Source organism: Taeniopygia guttata, chromosome 26 (assembly GCF_048771995.1).
Source record: "Taeniopygia guttata chromosome 26, bTaeGut7.mat, whole genome shotgun sequence".
Lineage (NCBI taxonomy): Eukaryota > Metazoa > Chordata > Aves > Passeriformes > Estrildidae > Taeniopygia > Taeniopygia guttata.
Window position 1 is genome coordinate 5,272,808 of NC_133051.1, and position 26,413 is coordinate 5,299,220.

Here is a 26,413-nt window from a genome sequence, read left to right on the forward strand (position 1 = left end):
TGGAAAAAACGATGCAGAAATGGGCCCGGATGTGGAATTTTAAGCCAAATACATTCTATTTAAAAACTCAATCAATAGAACTTCCTGTGACAGGGAGGGAGGGAGGTTTCAGAGCCTGCAGGATGCTGCTGTCAGATGTGGGGGTGGATTTGGGGTGTCCCATCTCAAAACAGCTCTGGACCAGGCTCTGGACACGAGGTGGAGCTGCTACAGCAGCATCTGCTGAGATTTCCTGAGCACCTCGGCGAGGACAAGGACACCCTGGGGCTCGCAGGCAGGGAAACTGAGGCACAGCCCCACCGCAGGAACCGCTCTGGCTGCTCCCAAAGCCAGACCATCCCCAGCCCCCTCCCGCTCCTGGCTGCTTTTATGGAGTGAAATCTCGCCGGCAATGCCGGGGATGGAGCCCGATCCCGGCCGGGCTCCGCTGCAGCAGGACACGAGCAGCAGGACACAAGGTGGCACTGCGTGACAGAGCAGGGGACACGCCGCTCCCCACCCGGGAACCAGCTCCCCTCCAGCCTGAGCTCCCGGAGGGATGGGGTACAAACCTGCGCTGCTGGAGGGAGGAATTGTAGCTGCAAAAGTCCCCTGGCAGAGGCAGGAGCAGAGCCCACGGCGCGTGACAGCTTTTTTGGGGAGACCCAGCTCCAGCAGAGGGTCTAGAAAGGTTTCTTGGGGATCACACCCCGGGGAGGGCAGGGCCGTGGGTGCCACCACACACAGTCCTACCAAAAACCCGAGGGCAGAGACCTTGTTTGGAGCATCCGGGGGTTCCTGAGGACAACAAATCTTCCATTAACGAGATTCTGGCCTGGAAGGACCTGGAGAAGTTGGTTTGGCTATTCCTACACCAAAAGAGGTTTGTCTCTCCCTAAACTGCTGCAGTCCACCCTCCTCCTCTGTCCTTCCATGGACAGAGACCTTGAGGGTCCCAGTGTGTCCCCAGCCCCCTGTGGGGCCTCTCAGCCCCTGAGCACCCTGTGCTCTGTCTGCTGCTCTTCCCCACCTCTGGGGATGTGTTGGGCCTTGGGCCAGGCTCAGGCTGCTGTGTTGGCTCAGGGGGAGAGGCCAAGGCTGGGGGGGACCCAGAGACCCCTTACCACGTCCTCAGAACCCACCCAAGGCTTTCCAGGGTAGTGCTGATCCTCCTTGAGATCTTCCAGGTCCTGCTCTTCATTCCATCCTTTGGATGTTATCTGAGATGCCTTGAGCCTTGCAGGACATCCCTGCAGAAGTGACTCCTTGCTCCACAAAGGCCCTTATTTATCCAGCTCTTTCTATTTTCTCTCCTTCTCTCTCTCTATTTTCTTTCTTTTTTTTTTTTTTTTTTTTTTTTTTTTTTCCCACGGACATTAAAAATCAGAAGGCATATTTAGAGAGCAGACAGCTTTGGGCGGGTGTTGCTGGCTAAAAGATCTCTTCCTTCCCCAGAAACAACTCATTTGTCTGCTTGGCCACCTCCTCCCACCCCAGGAACGGCCGCGCTTGGGTGCACGAAGCTCTTCCTGGCGGGATGAAAGTCGGCAGATAAAATATTAGCATCAGGTCGCAGCATTCCTCCCTCCTGGCCAAAGTGGCATGACGACGCCGAGGAGCCGAGCCGCGATGCCTGGCCGGTGATGCAAGGCTCGATTTTTCCAGCACGGTTTTCCCTCGGGCTCCATCCAGGCTCTCCCGCGGGGTGCTCTGGGTGCGGAGCTGCAGCAGCCTCCACCCGCTCGGGATCCGGCCCTGGGAGCTGGGGAGTTGCTGTCACACCTGGAGCTTCCTTGGGGCTTTCTCGGTGGTAAGATTCGAGCGTGGCTCTCGTGCCTCGTGGGGTTTTTTTAGGGTGGAGCAGTTTCCTCAGCCACCCCGCATGGCCCCCCGGGTTTTGGGGGCGCATCACAGAGGGGACAAAGCTGGGCAGGGGCTGAGGAGGGTCCCTGGTGGGGTGACAATGCAGCACACAGCCCAGGGAGGTGCGGAGAGGGGTGCTGAGCCGGCATCCCCCACTCCTGTCCCCTCGCCTTGCACCAAGAACCCCTTATCCAAGTGCTGCCCCTCCTGGATGAGCCCCCACCCCAAAGCCAGGCCTGAGCTGGGCTTGGATCCCTTCTGTGACCCCAAAGCATCGCCCAGCCCCTCGGTGCAGCGGCACCGGCAGTGCCATGCAGAAGTAAACAGCGCTGGCAGGGTGAGCGCCTCAGGCTTCACCGGGGTGGCAGCCTCGGCCCTGGGGCACCGCGGCTTTCACCCCTCCCCAGCCCGGCAGCTGGGGCTGGGCATCACCGGCCTCCCGGGGGGGTCGGAGCCCCCCGGGGAGGGGGTTTAGGGGAAGGGCCCCGGGGCTGGGGCTGGTGGTACCCCGAGCCCGGCAGCCGCTGCGGAAAGGGGCATCTCAGACGCAGGAGCAGGAACAGGGCGGGGAGATGCTCGGGGAGGGCGGTGGGAGGGAAGGGGGGGTCAGCTCTGAGTGCAGCCTCGCAGCTCCCCACCGGCCCCGGGGTCGGTCTCTCCTGACCTCTCGGTGAGCGAGGGATTGCGAGCCAGGGAGGGATGGGATCTGCGGGAGCCTCTGCCAAGAGCCGGCTCCAGATCCGCAGGCAGCGCTGGGCTGCGTTTCCCCTCCGGCGCGAAGAGGAGCTGGGGTGTCCGGGGTTCACTCCTCGCTGACACCGACCCCCCGAGACCCCCACCGGCACGTCGGGCCCCGCGGGGAGGTGAGCCGGTGCCGGGGGTGCGGGGGAGCCGGGGGTAGGCGGAGGGTTGGGCGGGGGGTGGAGGGGATGGAGGGATGGATGGAGGGATGGGAGGATGGAGGGGAGGGATGGATGGATGTGGGGATGAGCGGGAGGGCAGCGGCGGGGGGGCACCGGGCGGGCTGCGGGGCTGGGCGCTGGGGCGGGGGTCCCCGGCCCCCCGGCGGGGCGGCGCCGGTTGCCGTAACCCCACCGCTCGCTCGCAGCCCTATAAAAGCCCCGCCGAGCCGCTGACACCCCCGGGGAGGCACCGCCGGGGCGCAACAGGCCCCCCCCCCCGGGCCTGCCACGCGTGAACGGGGACCCCCGGGGAGGCGGAGAGGGCGCATCCATCCCCCCTTCTCTGGAAGAGCCCCCCGGCCGCCGCCTCCTCCCGAGCCCGGCCCGGGGGGCGGAGGGAGCGCGGAGCCGCCGGAGCGGGAGGGGCGGGCGGCGGGGCCCCCCCGCGCCCGGCGCTGCAGGTACCGGGAGGGGGGGCACAGCGCCCGGCCGGGCTCAGCATCCCCCCCGTCCCTTCCCCAGCATCCTCCCGGCCGGGCCCGCATCCCCCGGCTGCCGCACCCCCGCCCGCTGCTGGCCCCCTCCATCCCGCACTTGTTGCTGCCCGGCGGGGCTGCGCCGGCTCCCGCTGTAGGGCGGTTTTATTTGGGGGGGTGGCTTGGGAGGGGGTGGAGGTTGCAGCCTCCCCTGCTGTCCCCCGGCAGCCCGCGGTGTCCGGCGCGGCTCCAGCTTCTCCCCCCGAGGCCAGAGCCGAGCCTGAGCCCCCCTTTTCCCCTCCCCAGTCCCATCTCCGTCCTCCTCTCCCGCCTTCGCCGAGCCCCAGCTCCTCGCCCGGAGGAAGGGTGCACGCCGTGGGCATCTCCCATCCACCGAAATCTATGATCAGCTCGGTGTGTGTCTCCTCCTACCGTGGACGCAAGTCTGGGAACAAACCACCCTCCAAAACATGCCTGAAGGAAGAGATGGGCAAAGGGGAAGAGTCGGACAAGATCACCATCAACGTAGGCGGCACCCGGCATGAGACCTACAAAAGCACCCTGCGGACTCTGCCGGGCACCCGCCTGGCCTGGCTGGCCGACCCCGACGCCCAGAGCAACTTTGACTTCGATGGGAAAAGCAACGAGTTCTTCTTCGACCGTCACCCCGGGATCTTCTCCTACGTGCTCAACTACTACCGCACCGGGAAGCTGCACTGCCCCGCGGACATCTGCGGGCCGCTCTTCGAGGAGGAGCTGACCTACTGGGGCATCGACGAGACCGACGTGGAGCCCTGCTGCTGGATGACCTACCGCCAGCACCGCGACGCCGAGGAGGCCCTGGACATCTTCGAGAGTCCCGAGCCTGGTGGAGGGGCTGGTGGAGAGGAGCCCGAAGAGGAAGGGGGTAGGGAGATGGCTCTTCAGCGCCTGGGCATGGATGACAGGCCCCCAGGGGCGGCAGGGGCTGCTGGAGGGGGCGGCTGCTGCCGGAACTGGCAGCCCAAGATGTGGGCGCTCTTTGAGGATCCCTACTCGTCCAAGGCAGCAAGGGTAAGCTCCCGAAACGCGCCGCTGGGGAGGTGGGATGGGGCCGGGCTGGGCTTGTGTCTTCACCTCCCCATCCCTGAGGGCAAGGCCGGCGTTCCTGGTGGCCCTCCCATAACTGTCCCATTCCTACTGCAGGGAACGTGAGCCGTGTCCCATCCCACAGGACACCTCTTCCATTGTCCCCCAATCACCTCCCAACCCATCACATCTGGGAGAGCTGGGCTGAAACTGGGGGCAAGCACAGTCCCTGCCCCCTCTGCACCCTGGAGTGCTCCCTGGGCACCTCCTGGGCACACGGAGATGAGGGATTGTCCTTGGCACGGCTGACCTGGCAGAGTTTCAGGATGCTCTAGGATAGGATGTTTGGGTTCCTCTTGCTGGGCTGCACGATGCCAAAACCCACATTGAACAGCCCAGGAGTGGAGTGGAGGTCAGGGCTGGGGGTCAGCTCCTGCTCCTCACGTGTAGGACCCACAGCCCCAGAGGACACCCCATGCCCGTGCACCCCCTGCCCGCTGTCCCCACCGGGGCTGCCCCTGCAGCACACAGAGCCCACAGGCACCGCTGGCACCCCGCACACCCCACACACCCCACACACCCCCCACGGCCCCACAGCCCCCTCACCACACCTGGCCTGCACTGTGTGTGTGCACAGTGAGCTCGTCCACGCACCAGAGACCCCCACCCTCCCTGGGCACGCAGGCTGTCCCTCCCCACGGGCACCAACGTGCCCAGGACGTGTCCCCCAAAACCCTGTGGGCTCCCAGCCTGGCACTGGGGTGCCACTCGCCTTGTAGACCATCACCAAAGTGCTGCCCCAACCCCCCGATACCCACCTGTACCCACCCAGCCCCTGGCACGCCCAGCTTATAAATCTGCCACACTCACCCAGGCAGGCAGTTGGGATGGAGATGAATCCTGGATGCATTTAGAGGTGTAAAAAAACCCCATCAATGGTAAGAAATTCTGCAGGCATTTCACACCCACGAGCAGCACGCGGGGCAGGGGTCAGTTTGGCAAGGAGGTGTTTTTGCAGCAAATGTTAGAGCAACACACACATGCAGAGAATGCTCGGGCAGCAAGGGCTGAACGCATTTTAAGAGGGTACCCCCCCCTCTGCCCGTCCCTGAGGGCTCCTCGCCTTGGAGAGATGTTCTGAGTGGTGTAAAGCTCCAAATAAAAAATTAAACAAAATTAAAAATAAACCCAAGCACAATAATTCAACTCATTTCCCCCCCCCCCCCCCGGTGTCATTTGGTTCTGCTTTTCCTGTGTGCTGAGCTGATCCTGGAAAGGCTCTGGCAGGAGGAATGTATTGGAGGGAGCAGAGATGGTGACTGAGGCCCAGCTGGGGCTGGAGTGGGACCAGTTTGTGCTGGGATCTCCCTGCTTCCTTCTCACTGCTCTGGAGAAATGTTCAGCTCAGCAGTGCCATGGGAACGATCAACTTCCAGAGACAACAGGAAAAAATACCGGTATAGTTTTGCCATAGCTTAGGAGAAGTGCTCTGGCAAGAGGGGAAACCGAGGCACAGAGCATTGTAACCAGCCCAAGCTCCTGAGTGCCCCAGTGCCTGGCTGGAGTCACCATCCAGCACCAGGATGCTGCAGGATTCGTGTGGGTACAACATTCCTGGTGCTGCCCTGGCTTTTTTGATGGGTGAGGTTTGCAGCGGTTGGGATTTTTTATACCCCATTTTGGGGTCTCCCCCTCTCTTGCCAGCGCCACAGGGGTGCTGCTGGCTGCCGGGAATGTGCTGGGGCAGCTGCACAGCCTGTTGCCAAACCTTGGGGAGCAGCAGCCCCAGGCTGTCCATGCAAACTCTCTCCCTCTCTGTGCCTGGGAGTCTCAAGAGCTGAATTTCTCTGGTCGGTCGTCGCTCCTCCTCTGCACAGAGCAGCCCCTCGGGCCCTGACTCAGTTGGCTCCTCATTATTTCCATCTTTCCCTCCCTCCAGCACTTCTCCTGAGCTGGCAGCTGTGTGAGTGCCTGGTTAGAAATCTCTCCCATGTTTTGGCCTTTTCTCCATGCACCATCAATGGCCACGGGGCTCCTGGCTCCTCACTCAGCCCACTCAGGGAATGTTTGGTGCCTGCTGTCCCAGCTGGAGCTTTACACTTCTCCTCCCCATGGGAAACTGCCCTGGCTGGGATTTTACCTCTACATCCAAACTCTCCTTATGTGCAGCTCCTCATTATTTTTTCCCTTTGCAGCCCGACTTGGGGAGTCCTGACCTCACTGTCTTGGGGACTTTCAGGCTAGTGACGCTCTGTAGGGTCATGGATTTTTTGGCAACACCTATGTCAAGCTGCTGAGTGCAGGTGAATATTGAGTGGAACACCAGCAGGTTCTGGAGGACTTGTTTGGTGGGAGTTCTGGTGTGTATTGGTAGCACTGGGTTTATACATAGAGTTTATTTTGTTTTAAAGACAGTTTTGGAAAAGAAGTTGAGTTTGGAGCAGAGGCTGAAGCTGAGGTGAGACACGTTGGGTCAGACACAGAACTGGAGCAGCACCCTGGGGGGACACGGTGGTTGGCACCGGCTGTGAACCCAACTTCTATTTTTAAAGGCTGATTTTGCTCCTTGGGCTAAATCAGGTCTCACCTCACACCCAGCAGCAGGGCTGCTTCATTACTCAAGTGTTTGCATGGTCTCACTCCCTTCCTGGGTGATTTTTTTCTTTCTATTTTGCTTTAAGTCTAAATTTTTACTCTTCAGGTTTTCCCAAGATTCCCCATACAGGGAAGCTCAGGAACGTGACTCAGCCCTCAGCTGAAAAGTGGATTATTTTGGCTGTGCCACCGTTGTGTAGAGACACTTGCCTGGTTAAGCTGGCCTTGCTTTAAGATCCCAATTTTGTTGGATTTGTTTCCCAAATTGCACACGACCGGTCAGCCTTCAGTGCCAGTCCAAAGGGTCTGACTGAGGGGTGAGGAGCATCTCACTCCCTCCGCACGCAGGTGTCTGGGGCAGGAGAAACATCTTCCAGAGGTTTCTCCATCATTTAATGCCCGATTTAAACTTCCCCCCAGCCTCCTGCAGGGCTGGTGCTCTCTGTGGCGGAACCACGCGGGTCTGCCCTTGGGGACAGCCCTCAAGGATGCTCCTGGCAGGGCAGGGTGGTGGTGTCGGGGTCGGCTGCTCCTCCAGCGTGACTCAGGCTGTGTCTGCTGCTGATTCACTCCAGCCCAGATCCTGCTGGCTGTCGCCTGGAGCTCGTGGGGCCGCTTGGGTGGCTTGGACAGCAAAAGTCCCCCCCTGCTCGGTGCAGGGGCAGCAGAGGGGCTGCAGCAGGACCTGCTCCCCAGAGCTGAAACCACTACTGCACATGCAGCTGAACCCGGTGGGCAGAAATGCTGATGTCTGACTCCAGTTCAGAAGGCTGAATGATTTCTTTACTATAACTATACTATAATAAATCAATATACTATTTAAAGGAGATACTAAAACTACAAACCTACTTTTTCTAACTACCATATCTAACTCACAACTTCTGGCCCTCTCCAGAGCCCAGCCCCAGGTGGGTTGGATTGGCCACCAGGCTCAAACAATCCTCACCAGAATCCAACCAAGCACTCACCCCAGGTGAACAATTCTCCAAACACATTCCACATGGGAAAAAACAAGGAGCAGAAATAGAAATTGTTTTCTCTTTCTTCTCTCTGTGCACCTCTATGAAAAATCCTGAGAGAGGAGAATGTGCCTGCCACAGAGACCACCGTGCTGTTGTGCTGGAGGGAGGTAGAACAAGAGTTTTTCTGCTCTGAAGCTTTTTTTTGGAGGGGGGTGGCTTTTGGAAACAGATGCTCCAGGCAATGGGCTCACCGTGAGGGAGGGAGGGAGCTGAGCAGGACTGAGGGGAGCACAGGGTGGAACTTTGTGACACAGCCTGTGACTTCCCGTGCGTGCTGCTGGCCCCTCCTTGCTCACATCAGAGGTGAGGAGCAGGTGACATGGAGGGGACAATGGTCTCCCTGCTTGGGCAGGACGGAGAAATGGGAACATCTGGGGGTCACCAGGCCCAGGCACCAGCGGGAGGCTGAGCTCTGCCTGCTCCTCTCCTCATCCTGCCCTGGCAGTCCTGGACCTTCCGTGGGCACATGGCCCACCACGGACTCTCGGGGAGGGGGTGAAAGGATGTCTCTGACACATCCAGACCCCAAAACTCACGGCTGTGAGCAGTGTGAACCTGGTGTCTGGAGGGATTTGTGAGGAATGTGGGGGAAAGCTCTTTGAATTTGTCCTGTCAAAATTTCCTTCTCATGTCTGTTCCCATTGGAAGGTTGCTCCAGTCCCAGACTGTCCCAGTTCCCCCTCATCCCCACCACTGCCATTCCTGGCGCATCTCCAGGCACAGCTGGAGCCCAGAACACCTTCTCCTGTACAGATCATGGCACCTGGAGAAAGGCCCTGGACTGATGGCCCCAGACACTCGGTTTGCTGCCTGTCGGAGCCCCGGCCTGGTTCAGGGGCTCCGTGTGGTGGAAAAATCTCTCCTCCAGCCCGTGCTTCCAAAGAAAGGCTCAGCAGTCTCTGTTGTTCAGTCTCAAGGCAGTTTATTGCAAGTTATCTAAAAGATTTTCTTCTGGGGCTGCTGTGGTTTGCTCACAGCTCAGGCAGAGGCACACACACACCCTGACATCCTCTCTGACTCCCGACTGCTTCTTCTCTCCCCCTCTGCCCAGGGCTGCTGCTGTCTTTTATATGGTACATTACGTGTTACATGGGTACAGTTTTCCCCCAATGCCCATTACCTATATTAAATGGTGCTTTTCTATCTTTTATATGGTACATTACGTGTTACATGGGTACAGTTTTTCCCCAATGCCCATTACCTATATTAAATGGTGCTTTTCTATCTTTTATATGGTACATTACGTGTTACATGTTACAGTTTTTCCCCAATGCCTATTACCTATATTAAATGGTGCTTTTCTACTCTAAACCAACCTGTGAGTGCCAACATCACCAAGAACATGGAGGGAAGGAAGAAGAAAGAGGGAGGACAGGACAGGCCCAAATCCCTCCATCTTAAACCCTCTGACCCCCATGTACAAAACCAAAACCCCCCTGTACAGCACTCAAAAATTCTTCCCTTTACTTTGTGACTACTTCTACTCTAATATCTAAACTTTTGTGACTTCTTGTTCTTCCTGCAAGGTTGGTAAATCATTTGATGGCTCAAACCCAAAATCACAGCTGTTTCCAGCTGCCTGCCAGGGTCTCAAATGCTTCTGACCTGGGCCCGGAACATCCAGAAATGTCTGAGGGACATTTTGAGTTCCAACAGCTGCCAACTCATGGGAGAGGTCCAGGGATCCCTCCTCATTCTCCACCCTTGTTCTTGGGGCAGTGGGTGGAAGCCTCTGGAGTGTTTTGACCTCCTCCAAACAGAAAGGTTGCCCCACATCAGCTCACGGCCCGTGTAACTTTGACTTTCACAGGTGGTTGCTTTCGCCTCACTTTTCTTCATCCTGGTCTCCATCACAACCTTCTGCCTGGAGACACACGAGGCCTTCAACATCGACGTCAACGTGACGGAGACCCTGGTGGTTGGCAACACCACGACGGTGCTGCTGACGCACAAAGTGGAGACGGAGCCCATCCTCACCTACATCGAAGGGGTCTGCGTGCTGTGGTTTACCCTCGAGTTCCTGGTTCGCATCATCTGCTGCCCAGATAAGCTTCTCTTCATTAAAAACCTGCTCAACATCATTGACTTCGTGGCCATCTTGCCCTTCTACCTGGAGGTGGGTCTCAGTGGCCTGTCCTCCAAAGCCGCCCGGGACGTGCTGGGCTTCCTACGGGTGGTGCGCTTCGTCCGCATCCTGCGGATCTTCAAGCTGACGCGGCACTTTGTGGGTCTCCGGGTGCTGGGCCACACGCTCCGGGCCAGCACCAATGAATTCCTGCTCCTCATCATCTTCCTCGCCTTGGGGGTCTTGATTTTCGCCACCATGATCTACTACGCCGAGCGGATCGGAGCCAAGACGTCCGACCCCACCGGGAGCGACCACACTCACTTTAAGAACATCCCCATCGGCTTCTGGTGGGCCGTGGTCACGATGACGACCCTGGGCTATGGTGACATGTACCCCAAGACGTGGTCGGGGATGGTGGTGGGGGCCCTGTGCGCCCTGGCCGGGGTGCTGACCATCGCCATGCCCGTGCCCGTCATCGTCAATAACTTTGGGATGTACTATTCATTGGCCATGGCCAAGCAGAAGCTGCCAAAGAAGAAGAAAAAGCATATACCCCGTCCGGCCCCGCTGGACTCCCCCACCTACGGCAAATCCGAGGAGAACTCGCCCCGGAACAGCACCCAGAGCGACACTTGTCCCTTGGCAGTAGAGGAGGGGGCGACTGAGCGGAAACGGTCAGGTGAGACCCCAAAGGTGGGGCCGAGGGAGGGGGAGACCTCCGGGAGCCCTCAGGGCAATTTGTTTGGTCCTGGTGTCCCTGAGTCCTTGGGGATGGTGCAGGATGTGGCCCCCAGCTCTGGGTGGGTGCAGAAAGGGCTGGGCCCCTCGGCTGGGGGGTGTTGGGGGTCATGTTGGTGGAGCAGGGCACTGCAGGTCAAATTCCCCATCCAGGCAGGGGAAAAAGGCCACCTGCTTTCCCAAAGGCCACATCCTTCCTTCCTAATGGCACAGATCAAGTCACCATGGTGGCTTTCAGGGTGTCCCTGCCTAAGCCACCTCTCCCTCACAGTGGCAGAGGTAAGGCCACTCGCCCTGCTCTCATGTTAGCCTGGTCATGCCCTTGGCACAGATTTTTCCTTTGCTTCCTCCCACCATAAATCAGGGTAACCTTCACCAAAATTGATAAATCCACGGACTTCCCCTGGGGCTTGACCCCACCTCATTCGTCTGCTGGTAGGCAGAATCCCGGTGCTGCTGCTCCAAACCCTGAGCAAAACCAGTTCCTGGACACTTCTCTTGTTTTGGTCTCGTGCACTGAGCTGAAGTTTGGGGGATGGCCAGTCTTTCCTCAGGATCAGCAGAAGGCACGGCCCCAGCTGTGGGGACCATCCCTTGGGCTAACTCTGGGGGTCTGTGCGAGCCCTGCCCCACTGTCAGTGCTGGCCATGGTGGCCGCTCTGCCCTTTTGTCAACCTTTTGTCTTGGTTTGCTGCCAGCGGCACCTCAGGGTGTCTGGAACAGGAGGCACCGTGGTGGGGTTGTGTCCTGCACCAACACTGAGGTGTGTAACAGTGATGGGGCTTCCCCTACCAGAGAAACACAGAGCTTCAGGTGCCCCAAACGGTTCTTTCCCTTTATAAATCTCCTTTTCCCACATGCCTGCGAATCCCATCTGCCCCAGGAGCCCGGCAGCAGGGAGCTGTTAGAGCCAGGAGCTCAGGCCAGGCCCTCACGTGGCAGAGCATCCTCTCAGCCAGCGAACCAGGGAGCCAGGGGACATAAATTAGCACTTCCCACTACCCCGAGCAGCCCGTTCCTCAGCAGTGTGAATTTTGGAGAGCTAATTCCCTCCAATTAGGTGGGTGGATCTCACAAACCTGGGGTGTTCCATCCCCAGCTTTGGCTTCATGCAGGTTTTATAACCCTCAGCAGGACTAGAGCTGCTTGGAATTCTATCTGTCTTTGTCCTGCTCCCCTGGCTGCTCTACATGAGCGTGTCCAGGCTGGGATCAGCACCTGAATTGGTGGGTGCTGCTCTGAGCCATCTCTTCTGCTTCCTTGCACGGTCTGACCTGCCCCTCCTGGCCACCCTGAGCACTTTCTCCTGCGGGTTTGTCAGCTGCTGATGGGTCTCTGCCTCCTCCTTGCAGACTCCAAGCAGAATGGTGAGGCCAACGTGGTGCTGTCGGATGAGGAGCAGCCGCTGTCCCCGACGGACGAGGAGAAGAGGCCGATGCGGCGCTCCAGCACACGGGACAAGAACAAGAAATCCTCCACGTGCTTCCTGCTGGCCACGGGGGACTTCTCCTGTGCAGCAGATGGAGGCATCCAGAAAGGTAGGGCTGGAGGTGTGAGCAGGACCTGGCTGGGGAGGGAGAGGTGGAGGCTGAGTGCGGCTTCGTTGGGCTGATCCCAGACTGGTTCATCTCCATCCGCCTGCCTGGCTGTCCTGTGCTCCCCAAATCCACGTCTTCCTGCCTCTCCATCTGCTTCACCTCCACCCAACACACCTCTCCGTGCTGGCCCCACATTTTGTTTTCTCCTCCTCTGTCACCCCCGTTTGGGGTCTGTGAGCCCTGCCCTCCCTGGGTGCAGACTGCTCCAACCTCTGCCCCTGCAGCTCTTCTCCCCGGGTTTCAACCACTCCTCTGGATGGTGTGAGCGGGACATCTCTCCTGGGGACATGGTGAGGTTGTGACTGAGGGTGGCCAAAGGTTTTCAGTAGGGAAAGAACCCCAGAGGCTTTTCCCCTCCTCTCCCTGCGGTGGCTCTCAGCGGGTTCGAGCGTGGGGAGCTGCGACGTGTCGAGTGCTGCCTTGCCAGCAGCTCCGGGCTGCCAGAAAGGCTCCTCTGGGTTTGGAACAGGAGCCGTGCTAAGTGTTGAGGCTTTCCATGGGAAACTGAGGGGGAGATGAGTCAGGAAAACACAAAACTCTTCTTCCCATGACAAAACAAAATCTTCCTCAACCTGGTCCCAGACTTCTCTGCTCCTCTGCCCATCTCCCAGAACTCCAGCTCCAGAGAGGGTAAATCCAGTGCCCCAAAATCCAGCTGCACCCTGGATTGCTGGGATAACTCTTAGGGCACGGCTCAGTCTGCCAGTTGTGCAGTGTTCTGTGTGTCCAGGGTGGCGTGGGATGCTGTAGCTGCAGAGCTGACCTACTTCTACCTCCCTGGTACCAAGTGCTGCCCGTTGCTGGCAGGAGCTGGGACCAGGCAGGAGCAGGGATGATGTGCTGCATCCCTGAGCCCCTCCCCAGGTCCTGTTGGTGCTCTGGAGAGCCTCAAGGGTTTGTTCCTTCTGGAACGGCTTGGGATGGCACAGACTGGGTGGGGTGCAGGGAGGTGTTTGGGTGCAATCACATTTATCAGTAGTAGAAGCAAGTTGGTTGTTTCCTCCTGGGAAATGAAGGACCCCCTTTGGCATTGCTGCTCAACCTCAGAAAGAGGACAAAGAGGAAAAGCTTTGCTCATCCTTGGAGTACCATCAAACTTCTACTTGAAATACCTGATTTTTTTTCCTTGGAAGTGCCTTTTCCTGTGAAGTTGGTCTCTTTCCTTAATGCCTGTTAATGTGGAGAATGGAGAGAGGTTTAGTCCCACTCCAGACTGGGAGAGGGAATTCTGAACTGGAGGGATGGAGGAGACAGATGAAAGCCAGAGCTGATTTTCCTCCTCAGATAATGCGAAGCCAGGCTTCAGCTGAAGCATTTGAATCTGGTCCCACTGAAGCCAGAAGTGGAGCAGCTCTGAGAGCTGAGGATGCAGAGCTGCTTTCACTCACTCCCAAATCCCATCACTGGATCACAGGAGACCAGGAGATTTCTGCCCTTGTGTGGTGGCAGCAGCAGCTCTTTGAAAGGCACTGTGGTGATCGTTCTTGGGGTGCTCTGGTGTCTTCCCTGCAAATTTCAGAGTGCCTTTTACACTTTAAAATAGAAGGTGTGCATGGGTCACTCATCCCCGTGTTGCTGGAATGATGTTGCACCTGGAGAAAGCTGGATCTGCTGGCCAGAGGGGCTCCAGTGGTGCTGAGACCTTTTGGCAAGGGGGAACCTCAGTACCCGCGTCCTGCCGGGGCTGTGGGACGGGCGGGTGGGAGGCTGTCCTGGGGGGTCAGGGCTGGCCTAGTGCAGTGCTCCAGCATGCTCAGGGGTGACCAGAGATGACCAGAGGTGACCAGGGGTGACCAGGGGTGAAGAAGCCTCCAGCCAAAATCCTTTGGGAGCCGCAGAGGCGCCTCTTCCCTTGGTCTTGATTTATCTCCTGCTGAGGCTGTTTGTTCTGGTACTGGGATGTTGGCAGCTCTGCAAATTGAGATGAGCTTGGTTCTGAGCCCGACTCTCTGATGGCCATCTGTCAGATGCCGGGACAGGTACTGGTGTCTGTACAAGCTGTGGAAATCAGGAGAGGAGCTGGTTTGGGAATAAGCTGCAGATCTCAGCATCCATCGTGGTTTAACCCCGACTCCAGGCTGGTCTTGTTGGGGCAGCTCAGAGAGAAGAGCTGCTCTGCCCTTGGACCCGAGCCTGGAGCAGATTGAGCTGGGTTGCTGTGGATTCCTCTGTGGAATGTGTTTCGTGTTCCTGTGCCTGCTCCAGTGGTATTGCTCTGCTCCCTGGCTGCCAGGGATGGCTTCAGAACCTTTATGTCCCCTCAGCACTGGGGTCCTGCTCAGCAGTTCCCAAAATGTGTCCTGCTGGGTCAGACACCTTGCCTTGGGGCTGCCTGGGCACACAAGCCCTGTCTGTGCTTGGGTGGGGGGATATGGAGGCGGGGTGATCCAGCCAGTGAGACTGGTTAGGGTGGAACCGTGGAATCGTTGGGTTGGAAGAGCTCTACGAGTCCAACCTTCCCCCGACACGTGGCCACTAACCCATGTCCCCACATCCGTGTGTCTTAAAACCCCCACCTCCTTTCCCAGCACATTAACAGGGCACAGCAGCAGTTTCTGGCTCCATGGAGCATCGTGCAGCTGATTTTCACTGCTGGTGTCAGCACAGGGCCATGACTCCCACATGGCCTGAGCATGTGGGATGGGATCAAGCTGGGAACGCTCACAGGAGCATCCCCTGGAGCTGCCTGGCTGGGGGGGACCGAGGACCAGCCCACATTTGAGCTGGGTGCCAGGCCTCTGTCACCAACAGCACATTCCTGGGCTTTGCTGCCTCCCTGTTCACCTCATCCCCTCTGCCCCCGGCTCCCAGCCTGTGCCAGCACTCAGAGCCTGCAGGCAGCGGGCAGTGCCAGCCCGGGAGGAGCCCCCGGGGTCACCCAGTGCTCTTTTCTTAGCAGCAAGCCCTGCTGAAGCAATCCCAGTGACTCTGGGCAGCCCCAGGGCGAGTACTGGGACACCAGCTCTGTTTATCAGCTGGGGCAGTTGGCAGAGCACAACCCCCTTGTCCAGTTGTGGCTTCACTCTGTGGTGGCACCTGGGTGAGGTGGGAAACCAAAGCAGCCTTGAGGGGCTGAGTCTTGAGCTCCTTCCCAGGTGTGAGTGTGGCCTGGGATAAATGGATGGAGAGAATGAAGTGCTGGGTTTGGGGCAGGTTTGCCCTGGGCTTCCATTGCAGAGGGTCCCTGGGGAAATCAAACATCTTTATGAAGTTCTGACCCAAGATACGATGGCTGAGACTTAACCAGAGTGAGCAGTGGGATTTTTGATGTTTCTATGCCTGTTTGCACCCTTTTCTGTCTGGGGTTTGGAGCAAGAGGCAAAGCCCATCCCATAAACCCCATCAGCAGGGCCCTGCCTGGCTGGCAGCTCCCAGCAAACCCCAATTCCATCACAATTCCTGCCAAACTGGTGCTATTTGGGTGCTGGGGGCTGCCCCAAGCTTTCAGGGATCTCAGCACGGCTGCTTCCCACGCTCAGGGCAGTGGGGAAACACGTGAGCCCCCCAGGAACCTCAGCACACCCCGGGAAAAGAGCAAGGGGAGGGAAGGGCGAGATTTTCAGGAGTGTTGTGGGGAGCAGGGTGGTCTCTGCATCAGCTGCTGTGGGTGGGAAACTCCCAGCTCCCCCCAGCTCAGGGCTGGGCTCGCTTCCCTCCTCGCTGGCTGTGTGGATCCGTGCCAGGACGTAAATAAGGAAATTGCTCTTCTCCTCAGGCCTGCTTCTGTTCCCGCTTCCACTGCGGGGAGGGGAGAGCTTTGCTGGAGTCAGCAACAGGTTTAGGCAGGTCCCTCTGTCCCTCTGTCCCCTGGACCTGCCTCTGCTTCACAGCTGGAGGAGACACTGAGGGGTGGAAGAATCCCTGCTGGCTGCTGAGGCTGGGGAAAAAAAAACCCACAAAAAAGGGACAAGCCCCACATTTGCAGAGTTAGTGCTCTGGAGCTTCTTCCAGGTGTAGCTCCTGTCTCAGCACCCCGGGTGTGTGTGAGGGTGATGCTGTGAGTCCTGACCCCTGATCCAAGCCCAAACCAGCAGCAGCAAAGCAGAGCCCAGAGATGTGCCACGAACTCCTGGGGAGGGATTCCAGGGCTGGCACTGCCGGAGGAGCCATCCATCACCTTGTTTTTCTGCTGTCAGGAGCTGCCTCCCTCTGCTCCCCCCACACAAACGCTGCTTCCCTGGGCTCTGCTTTCCCTGGAACTCGCTGCTGCCTCGGGAGGGCTCAGGCTTGGCTGGGTTTGCTCACCCAGGTGCTCTCAGGGAAGATCCAGGCGCAGGGACATTGGGCTCATCACAGCTGGGAGCATCATTAATTTTCCATGTTTTGGCAGCAGATGCAGGGAACAGACTCATCCTTAGCAGTGCTTCTTTGTGGACCTAAAAAATCCAATTTTCCGTGCAAAGACTTTGTGTCTTTCCAGCAAGAAAAGTGGCTTTTGACCTGTGAGAACATTTCCTCTGGCTGTTGCTTTTTCCATAAAAGCTGGAGAAATTCCTGGCTCTTTGGGGGAGTGTGAAGGGTCCCCATGCTTCAAGAAATAGAAACATTTGCTCTTTAATGCGATTTCTTATGGAAAATAACGAGCGTGTCTACCTGCTCCTTTCCACACAGAGAGGTGTCAGCAGCAGCTGCTGCTACAGGGGTGTAAACACCAGAGCTGGGGGAACCACTCCTTCCAAATCCCGTATTTGTTTGAGTTCTGCTGCTTTTCCCTGTCTGCTTCAGCCCACAAAATCCCCAGCCTCATTCCTCATTCTGAGCAAGTTGGGAAACAAAACCCAACACCCTCCAAGAGCAATTTGGTCTCCTGGTGAGTCTCCTCTGAGTCCTGGATTTGGCCGGCGCTGCTCCATGAAGGGAGTGGGAAGCTCTGGAGGAGCCTGGCTGTCCCCAAAAAGCCCCTCCAGAATTTTTTTGGGGGTTGCAGGGGGTGTGGGGCTCAGGCCGGTGCCGCCAGCCCCCCGAGCCTCGGGCAGGAGGCTGCTGGGCTCTAACCTGTCTGTTTTCTTCCCGAGGCTGTGGAAAATCGCGGAGCCTGAGCAGCATAGATGGAGTGGCAGGATCCGCGCTGGGCCCGGCCCCGCTGGCGTCCCGCTGCAGCTCCCCCTGCTCCCCCGTCCCCTCCATCCTCTGAAGGACCTCGCTGTGCCCCAAGTGTCCCCTGGGACATCTCCATCCCCCAGGAGCTGGTTCTGACCCTCTCCCCCTGCCCCGGTAACGTCTCACTGACCCTGTCTGTGTCCATGTGTATGGACACTCCCTGGAGGAGGTGTTGGGGTACTTTTCCCCTCCTTGAAACCTTATTCATCCTAAATAAACCCTGCAATTCCCTCTGGTGTCGAGCCCTCCCTGCCGAGGGCCGTTTGTGTTGGGCTACAGGGTGGTGGAAACACAAGGAGGACAAGTTGACTCATAAAATTATATCTCATTGTGCTGGAAATGGCTGAATTCATATATTTTTAGGTTTTATTTTGATTGTTTTATTTTTTTTAAACCAGCCTCAAGTTTCTGGAGGCAACAGATGAATAAACCTCTATTCCCTGCCCAGCAGTGGTTCCCCTCTTGTTTTGTGCCTTTTTCTGCCTAAATCCTACTTGTTGTTTCCCAGATTGTGTCTGCTTTTCCTTCCAACCTCAGGATGGGCCTGAGGGCCTTGGAAACCAGCCTAGAGATGCCATGGAGGGCCCTGGGAGAGGGTTCAGGGAGCACACAGAGGCTGGGATAATAGGTATGGACACTGCCATCAGGAGCTGGGAACTGGTGGCAAGAGGAACAAAGGTCCCTGGCAAAGCTGCTGCTGGTGTGGAATAGTGGGGCAGAGAGAGATTTGAGGCAAAACAATAGATGGGGGATGAATCCTTGTTTGGGGTGGTGTTCCAGAACATTCCTGTGGGGATGGGAGCTGGATTTGAGCCAGGCTCTCCCCATCCCTGGGAGGATGAGGCTGGAGAGTCAAACTCCCTGAGGCACTGCTGGTTTTTGCTCACCTGTATCGGTTTTTGGGATGATTTTGGATGATCTCAGGTGTCTTCCCAAACTAGAACAAGCCCTTCAGTCCCTGACCTCTGGCTCATTTCAGTTCTGTCCAGCTCAGGCTCCCTGGAGGTGTTTGGACCTCGGGTGGCTGCAAGGGGCTGGTTTGGGTGTCCAGCCCTGCTCTCAAATCCCCCTCGGTGCTCTCTTGTTCTCTTTCCTCACTCTGAGCAAGTCAGGGCTGGAGCCCTGGGACTTTGCTGGGGAGGAGAGCTTAGATTTGGATGTGTTTGTAAAGCAAAGAGCTCCAAGAGCTTTTCTGGGGTCAGACCCTTCCCCTCCATCACGGCCAAACTGATCTGGTGCTCAGGGAATGGTGAGGCTGGACTTGATGATCTTGGAGCTCTTTTCCCACTTTAAGGATTCTGTGATTCCATGGTCCTTGCAGATGAAAGAAGCTGGGATGGATTTTGGCAGATGCCACAGCCAGGACCCTCCTGCTCCACCCCAGGTTTCCCATGCCTCAGTTTCCCCTGGTGTGGAGAAGGAGCTGCCAGGAGGAGCAGCCAGCACATATCCAAACCAGGCCCCTCCGAGTTTTCCTCCTTTCCTTTCCTTTCCTTTCCTTTCCTTTCCTTTCCTTTCCTTTCCTTTCCTTTCCTTTCCTTTCCTTTCCTTTCCTTTCCTTTCCTTTCCTTTCCTTTCCTTTCCTTTCCTTTCCTTTCCTTTCCTTTCCTTTCCTTTCCTTTCCTTTCCTTTCCTTTCCTTTCCTTTCCTTTCCTTTCCTTTCCTTTCCTTTCCTTTCCTTTCCTTTCCTTTCCTTTCCTTTCCTTTCCTTTCCTTTCCTTTCCTTTCCTTTCCTTTCCTTTCCTTTCCTTTCCTTTCCTTTCCTTTCCTTTCCTTTCCTTTCCTTTCCTTTCCTTTCCTTTCCTTTCCTTTCCTTTCCTTTCCTTTCCTTTCCTTTCCTTTCCTTTCCTTTCCTTTCCTTTCCTTTCCTTTCCTTTCCTTTCCTTTCCTTTCCTTTCCTTTCCTTTCCTTTCCTTTCCTTTCCTTTCCTTTCCTTTCCTTTCCTTTCCTTTCCTTTCCTTTCCTTTCCTTTCCTTTCCTTTCCTTTCCTTTCCTTTCCTTTCCTTTCCTTTCCTTTCCTTTCCTTTCCTTTCCTTTCCTTTCCTTTCCTTTCCTTTCCTTTCCTTTCCTTTCCTTTCCCTTCCCTTCCCTTTCCCTCCCTTTTCCCCTTTCTTTTCCCCTTTCTTTTCCCCTTTTTTCCTTTCCCCTTTCCTTTCCCCTCCCTCCCTCAAGAGCCAAAGGGAAGCAGAAAAGGTGGAAAATCTTGGTGCCTTGGGCTGGATCTCGGGGAGGGATGACAGGAGCTGGTGCTGGAGCCAGAATTGTGGATTTGGGGAGGAATTGGGATGAGCTGCCCCCATCCCCTGCTCAGGATGGGCCGTGGTGCTGCTCCATCCCTCACCAGCAGCACCTGGGATGGTGTGCTGGGTTCCTTGGATTTCTGCACTTGTGTATTCCCCCAGCAGACAGAGGGGTAACAGGGCAGGTCCATGAATCACCCAAAATTCCACAAACTGGACGGAGGGGTGGGAACAGCAGCTCCCTGCAGGTGCTTCTCTGGCTCATCCTTCCCTCTGGAAGCAGGAGGAGCTGGAAACCCCCAGCACCCTCCATGGCTTCAGTGCTCTTTATAAATGATTTATCGGAGGTCTGAGCTGCCTTTGGGGATGAGCCAGGTGTGAAACCCTGTCCCGTGCAGAAGAATCAGATCGAGTTGCTCAGACTTTGGGGTTTGAGACTCTTGGAGGTAGAGGATTGAGCCCAGAGCAGCCCCAGATCCCAGCAGATCCATCCTTGCCTTTGCCCCTGCAGCTGCCAGAGCAGCTCAGCCCAATGCCAGAGAGGTTCCTTGGGGTGGAAAACCTTTGGTGGACCCCCCAAATCTCATTCCCAGCAGAGCAAGGAGGGTTGGGCAGGAGCTGCCACGGAGCCGGCAGGATGCAATTTTTAGCTGGGGCGTTATGCAACCCCGGAGAAGGGATGACTAATGTGCAAAAAGCTCCTCTAAAACAGCCCAGCCCTGAAAGGGAGATGGAGGGATTTCAGTGGGAGGCACCAAACTGCTGAAAAACCCATCGCATCTTCTCCCTCTTCCTCCTCGCCTTCTTCTGAACAGGATTTGGGGGATGCAGCAGGGAGAAAACAGCTTGTTGTTATTTTTAGGTGGGGTCTGGGTTGGTTTTGGGGGCGAGTTAGCACGGGTTAATCCCGGGTAAGATTAGAAGAGGAGCTGTAGTGGATCAGAGCAGACCTCTAAATATCTCTGGAGCCCAGGGTTTTATCTCCAAGAGTGGCCAAAATTGGCTGCCTGGAGAATAGGATAAGAATAGAGCAGGAATATACGATACCTCCCCTGAATATCCTCACAGGACTTATCTGTGTGCAGGGATCTGGTAGGAGCTCACGTTCCAGCCCAGGCAAAAGGCACCGAGAGAAAGCCAAGATGTGGGATTTATTCCCAAGAAACTGCATAAATCCACAGGAGTCCAACTGCCCCTGCCCAAGCCCTAAAATGGCTTAAAAACCCAAAATAACACCGAGGGGTGTGCAGTGATTGTTGGGGCATGGCAGCATGGAAAGGAGAGGTTCCCTGGGGATGGGATGGGATGGGATGGGATGGGATGGGATGGGATGGGATGGGATGGGATGGGATGGGATGGGATGCTGGGTCTCGTTCCTGGCAGGCCGATGGGATTGAGCAGGAACCCAGGGATGGGCATTGGGGGTGTTACAGGAACGTGTCCCTCACCTGTGGAGCAGGGGGTGTGTCCTGGTGGTTGTGAAAAAGTAATCAAAGAGTCAGGGAATTGTTTGGGTAGGAAGGGACCTTAAATTCCATCCCATTCCAGCTCATGCCATGGGCAGGGACACCTTCCACCATCCCAGGGTATTCCAAGCCCTGTCCAACCTGGCCTTGGACACTACCAGGGATCCAGGGGCAGCCACAGCTGCTCTGGGCACCTGTGCCAGGCCTGCCCACCCTCACAGGGACAGTGGGATGCTCGGCAGGGTGGGACCCCACAGAGCTCGAGTGCCCCTCCAGTGTCCCTGTCCCCACCATGGCTGCAGACACGTGTGGTGCTCAGCGTGGGAATGGACCAGAGATCTGGAATGGAGCCATGGGATGCTTTGGGTTGGAAGGACCACGGGCAGGGACAGCTTCTGCTGGACCAGGCTGCTCCAGGCTCTGTCCAGCCTGGCCTGGAACACTGCAGAGGTGCTGAGTGACACTGGGCTGCCCTGGTGGGGTCCTCACATTCCTCTGCCCACTTTGGGACATGGATCAGCACTTTGGGACAAGGATTGAGCCCCTGTGACCGCCCACCCCAAACCAGAGCAACCTTTGGATCGGGGGATTTGGGAGCAGTTCCCTGCTCCAGCCTCAGCTCCTTCCTTCTCTTTTCCTCCTGGAGGACTCGCAGGCCAGCGCTGCGTGGAGGCTGCACCACGATCCCAGGTTGCTTGCAAAGTATTAATTTTTATTGTTGCAACAACTGCTCTGTTTCTTGGGAGATGCCTGAGAGAGCTGAGGAAATAGAAAGGCCTGTCAGGCAGCTGGGCAGGAGGTGAAGATGTCAAGAGAGTAATTGCTCTACCCAGAAGGAGCCTGTTCCTGGCTTCCCCAGCACTGCCAGGAAAAATCCTCACTGCTTATTTGATGACAATAAAGAAAAACAGAAAATAAATAGCAGCCCCATGGCTTGCCCGTGCTGACGAGGAACAGGGAGAGCAGAGGCAGATGTAAAATAAGATGCAGTTCAGCTTATAAATAGGAGCCTCCTCCCAGCTCCCAGTCTGTTACTTCCTTTCCTCCCGGGCAGCCGAGCCTCTACCCATGGAAAAGGTAACTGGGGGCTCAGAAAGGATTCTGTGAACTCCTGGGAAGGTGTTGGAATCTGAGCTATTGATGATTCTGAGATTGTAGAAAGTCTCTGTCTGTCAGCCCTCTGCCAAAGCAGAAGCCATAATTGGTCTGTGCTGTTTCAAGGTTGTTTATTCTGTTTATCTCTAACATGTTCTGCTGCCCTGCCGCAGCTCTGTCCTGCAGGGCAGCGTGTGGGGCTCTGCCCTCAGTGGGATGGTACAAACATTAAATACCACAAACTACCTGTGCTGGATTTACAATAACGTGCCAATATCTGTCACCTACGTTGGACAGTGTGTCCCCAGCCTGAACCAACAGAAAAATGCCAACACCACAGTGAAACATGGAGGGCATGAAGAAGGAGAAAAAGGACAAGGCACACCCAATTTCCTCCATCTTGTCCCCTTTGGACCCCTAATCTAGAAACCTAAAATTTTACTTTTGCACCCGTGCCACACTTAATTATTACTCTTATCAAACGCTCAGAGCTGGTAATTCATCCTGTAAGATTGAAAACTCTTTTCCATGGGCAGAGATCACAGCCAGTGTCTCTGGGGGCTCTGTCCAGGGGGGTTCCTGACCCCTGCCAGGGTCCCAGACCTGCCAGGGCAGCCAGAGGGAAGCCCTGGATTCCCACAGGAAGGGGGTCACACTTCCTCCTGTGTGGGACAGGCGAGGGCAGGGGATGTGTCCTGTGGCTGTGAAAAAGTAATCACAGACTCAGGGAGTTCTTTGGTAGGAAGGGACCTTAAATCCCATCCCATGTCAGCTCCTGCCATGGGCAGGGACATCTTCCACCATCCCAGGGCATTCCAGGCCCCATCCAGCCTGGCCTTGGGCACTGCCAGGGATGCAGGGGCAGCCACAGCTGCTCTGGGCACCCTGTGTTACAGGAACACAGGGCCTCAGCACTGCCACAGGGAAGAATTCCTTCCCAATATCCATCTAACCCTGCCCTCCGGCAGTGGGAGCCATTCCCCCTTCTCCAAAGTCCCTCTCCAGCTCTCGTGGAGCCCCTTGAGGCACTGGAAAGGAACTCCAGGATCTCCCAGAGCCTTCTCCTCTCCAGGGGAGCAGCCTCAGCTCTCCCAGCCTGGCTCCAGAGCAGCTCCACATCCTCCTGATGTTGTTCCTCAGGGCTGGGGCAGCTCTGCAGGTGGGGTCTCACCTGTGTGGGGCAGAACCCCCCTGCCCTGCTGGGGGATCAGCTGGGGGGCTCTGGGTCCAGCAGGTGTGGCTGGGGAATGTTGAGCTGCTCATCCCCCCAAAACAGCCCCAAATCCTCCTCCTCCTCCTCAGCTGCGGTGCCAGAGCAGAGCAGAGTCAGCGTGGCACCTACCCAAACATTGCTCTGGCACAGCTGGGAGCTGGCAGCCCCCACAGCAGCACTTCAGGCTGTTTGAGGGGATGCTCCAGGCGGGAGGGCAGGACTGGCTGAGGGGAAATTTGGGGGTGATGGCTCTGGCAGCAGCGCAGCAAACCTTGGGGTGTTTGGAGCTGATTTTGCCAGGCTGTGCCAAGCCGTGCTCAGGGCAGCACCCTGTGGAGGCTGGTGGCAGATCTGCACCCAAAAATAGGCTTGAGGAAGGGTTGCACATCACTGAGGGGCCTGCCCCACTCTGTTCTGAGCTGGTACCCATAAGCCACGACAGGAAGGATGTTTACTCGTGGTGCCTTTGTCTGGGGGACCGAAAAATAAAAATCTGGGCTGTTGTTATTTATTTTTAGTCGTGCTAATTTTTTTCCTAGGCTGGGAAGCTGCTTTCCAAGGCAGGTCCCTGAGGGCTGTGGGCAGCAGGTCTCGAGCTAACACACAAAATGGCTTTGAACAGGGAGGAGGAGATGGGAGTTAAAAGCCAAGTCGTGCCCCTGGTAAATCAATCGACCTGACGGGGAATGTTTCCAGCAGGACACAAACCCTGCCAAGAGCTTTTAGCTGCTTGCAGGAGTGACTGAACCAAGAGCTGGGATGTTTTTCAGCAGCTGCTGCCTGCATGGGCACTGCTGCTCCCCAAATTGCTGCAGGGGGATGTTGTTGGGTCCCCAAACCCTTTTGTTTCAGAGGTGGGGATCTCTCCTGCCAGCTCAGGGAGGAGAGCTCCTTTAATCCTGGGGGTTTGATGGGATGTGAGGTTTGAAAAGCCTGGGCATTGCTTTCCCAGGCTGTGCACTGATGCTCAGTGGAGAGTGAGACCTTTGTTTTGGGGGAAAGGAGGAGGTTTTGGAGCTCTGTCGGGTCTGCAGCTGGGTCACACTCAAGAGCAGGAGCTGGGGGTGAGGTTTAAAGCAGAATTCCATGGTTTAAAGCAGAATTCCATGGTTTAGAGCAGAATTCCATGGTTTATCAGGTGGATCAGGCGCTGTCTCCCTGCCTGACAGCCCCTTGCCTGGAAACTGGGCCCTGGCACATGGGGAGAGGCGGGGGGTGACTCAGAGTTCCAATCAATGATAATTAATTCAATGATAACAAACGAGAGGGAGAGAGGGAGAAGAAAAAACACAGAGAGATTAATGCACCAGGCTTGGCTTTGGGGTTGGCTTGGGAAGTTTTGGGCAGGAGCAGCTTTCTGGGAGGAGAGAGTTGAGAGGGATGTGGTGAGGGTGATGTTTTTCCCCCCTGCTTTTCATTTATACCCTCACAATCACCCTGACTCCATGCATGGTTACTCATGGAGAATCATTTCCCAAGTCTCCATCTCTGCCACCATTCTGAGGCTTTTTAAAACCATTTTCCCCTGACTTACAGATGCAGCAGCAGCATTTTATCCCTCTGAAAAAGGCCACTTTACTTCGTGGTTACTCTGTTTTCTGCATCCTACTAAGTCGGGGTCCCCTGGAAGCTCAGTGTCCCTCTCCCTCTCCTGTTTCTCCCTGCACAGCTCATGGAAGCAAATCTCTAATGCTGTGTTTAATGTTTGTGTCTTTAACTTGCAGATTCCTGCCAGGACACCCTCGCTTCCAGTTTCCCCCAGGGTGAGGTGGTCACCTTCTCCTGAGCCCAGCGGGATGCAGCAGCGCCTGGGGAGGGGCGCCTTCCCCAGGGGAAGGATGTGTGTCCCTGTGCCCCAGGGGAAGGATGTGTGTCCCTGTGCCCCAGGGGTGCCTTCCCCAGGGGAAGGATGTGTGTCCCTGTGCCCCAGGGCAAGGATGTGTGTCCCTGTGCCCCAGGGGAAGGATGTGTGTCCCTGTGTCCCAGGGGAAGGATGTGTGTCCCTGTGCCTCGAGGGAAGGATGTGTGCCCCTGTGCCCCAGGGGAAGGATGTGTGTCCCTGTGCCCCAGGGGAAGGATGTGTGTCCCTGTGCCCTGAGGGGTGCCTTCCCCAGGGGAAGGAGGCTCTCCCTGGGGCCAAGGATGCTCTTCCTAAGGCTAAAGGATGCATTCCACCAGGGATGCTCTCCCCAAAGCCCAGGGATGCTTTCCCTCAGGCTGGGACACGCATTCCTCCAGAGATGCCCTCCCTGGGGCCAAGGGATGCTCTTCCCACGGGAGATGCTCTCCCCAGGGCTGAGGGATGCTCTCCCTAAAGCCCAGGGATGCTCCCCCCAGGGCCAAGGGGTGCTCTTCCCATGGAGCTTTCTTTCCCCAAAGCTCCAGCTCCATCCCTGGGGGGGTTGGCAGCTGGGTCCCCCCGAGAGGTGCCACAGAGCAGCAGGGCTGGGAGGGAGGTTGGGGACAGCCCCATTGCCCTTCCTGGCACCAGCCCTGCCACGGCCACACTGCCCCTGCACCCCCTGGGCTGCCCCCTCCCCTTGCCCGCGCTTCTGGCTGCACCTCGCCCTCCACCTCTGGAGATCCAGCTGCTCACCAGGACATCTCTGCCCGTGGCTGCTCCGTGCTCTGACCCCTCCATCGCCACCGGGAACCTCCTCCGGGGTGCCAAGGGCTCCACTCCAGGTGCCACCATCGCCCTCCCACGGGTGCTGATCCCAGGGCACGGGGCCAGCGGGGTGCTGGGGGCGCAGGGATGGGGATGGGAAGCAATAGGAGACCGTGTGTGGGGACCCCAGCTGGCCTGGAGGGCTCAGGGTCCTCGCAGCGCTGTTCCATGTCTCTGTGACCAAGGCAATACTACTCTGTCTCCATCTGTCCTGTTCGCATGCCTGTCCGACCTAGCGAGTTCCAATAAAGTCATCCATGAGCTGAGGCAGCTCCCGAGCCCCTCCTGCCTCCCTGCCTCCGGCTCTCCACGGAGAACCAGA

At 57.0% G+C, this 26,413-nt stretch overlaps 1 protein-coding gene across 7 annotated transcripts; it reads left to right on the forward strand.

The window, feature by feature from the left end:
- Nucleotides 1-1,447: 1,447 nt before the first annotated feature.
- Nucleotides 1,448-26,413, forward strand: KCNC4 (potassium voltage-gated channel subfamily C member 4). 7 transcript variants are annotated; one of them, XM_030255788.4, is made up of 6 exons: nucleotides 1,448-1,789; nucleotides 2,581-2,705; nucleotides 3,527-4,273; nucleotides 9,716-10,652; nucleotides 12,064-12,249; nucleotides 17,325-17,856. In XM_030255788.4, the coding sequence occupies exons 3-6, from the start codon at nucleotides 3,623-3,625 to the stop codon at nucleotides 17,441-17,443; spliced, it is 1,893 nt and encodes a 630-aa protein (XP_030111648.3). In that variant the 5' UTR covers nucleotides 1,448-1,789; nucleotides 2,581-2,705; nucleotides 3,527-3,622; the 3' UTR covers nucleotides 17,444-17,856. The 7 variants fall into 7 exon arrangements, with proteins under 7 accessions (XP_030111648.3, XP_030111651.1, XP_030111650.1 ...); XM_030255791.4 differs by lacking the exon at nucleotides 2,581-2,705; XM_030255790.4 differs by lacking the exons at nucleotides 1,448-1,789; nucleotides 17,325-17,856 and adding an exon at nucleotides 25,148-26,413 and having other exon boundaries at nucleotides 2,321-2,705.

What these genes read in the sequence shown, in the direction of transcription:
- KCNC4 (XM_030255788.4), top strand. Translation starts at nt 3,623, where the DNA reads ATGATCAGCTCGGTGTGTGTCTCCTCCTACCGTGGACGCAAGTCTGGG. An exon ending in GACTGAGCGGAAACGGTCAG is followed by an intron (nt 10,653 to 12,063) that starts GTGAGACCCCAA and finishes TCCTCCTTGCAG; the next exon opens with ACTCCAAGCAGAATGGTGAG. An exon ending in AGATGGAGGCATCCAGAAAG is followed by an intron (nt 12,250 to 17,324) that starts GTAGGGCTGGAG and finishes TTTCTTCCCGAG; the next exon opens with GCTGTGGAAAATCGCGGAGC.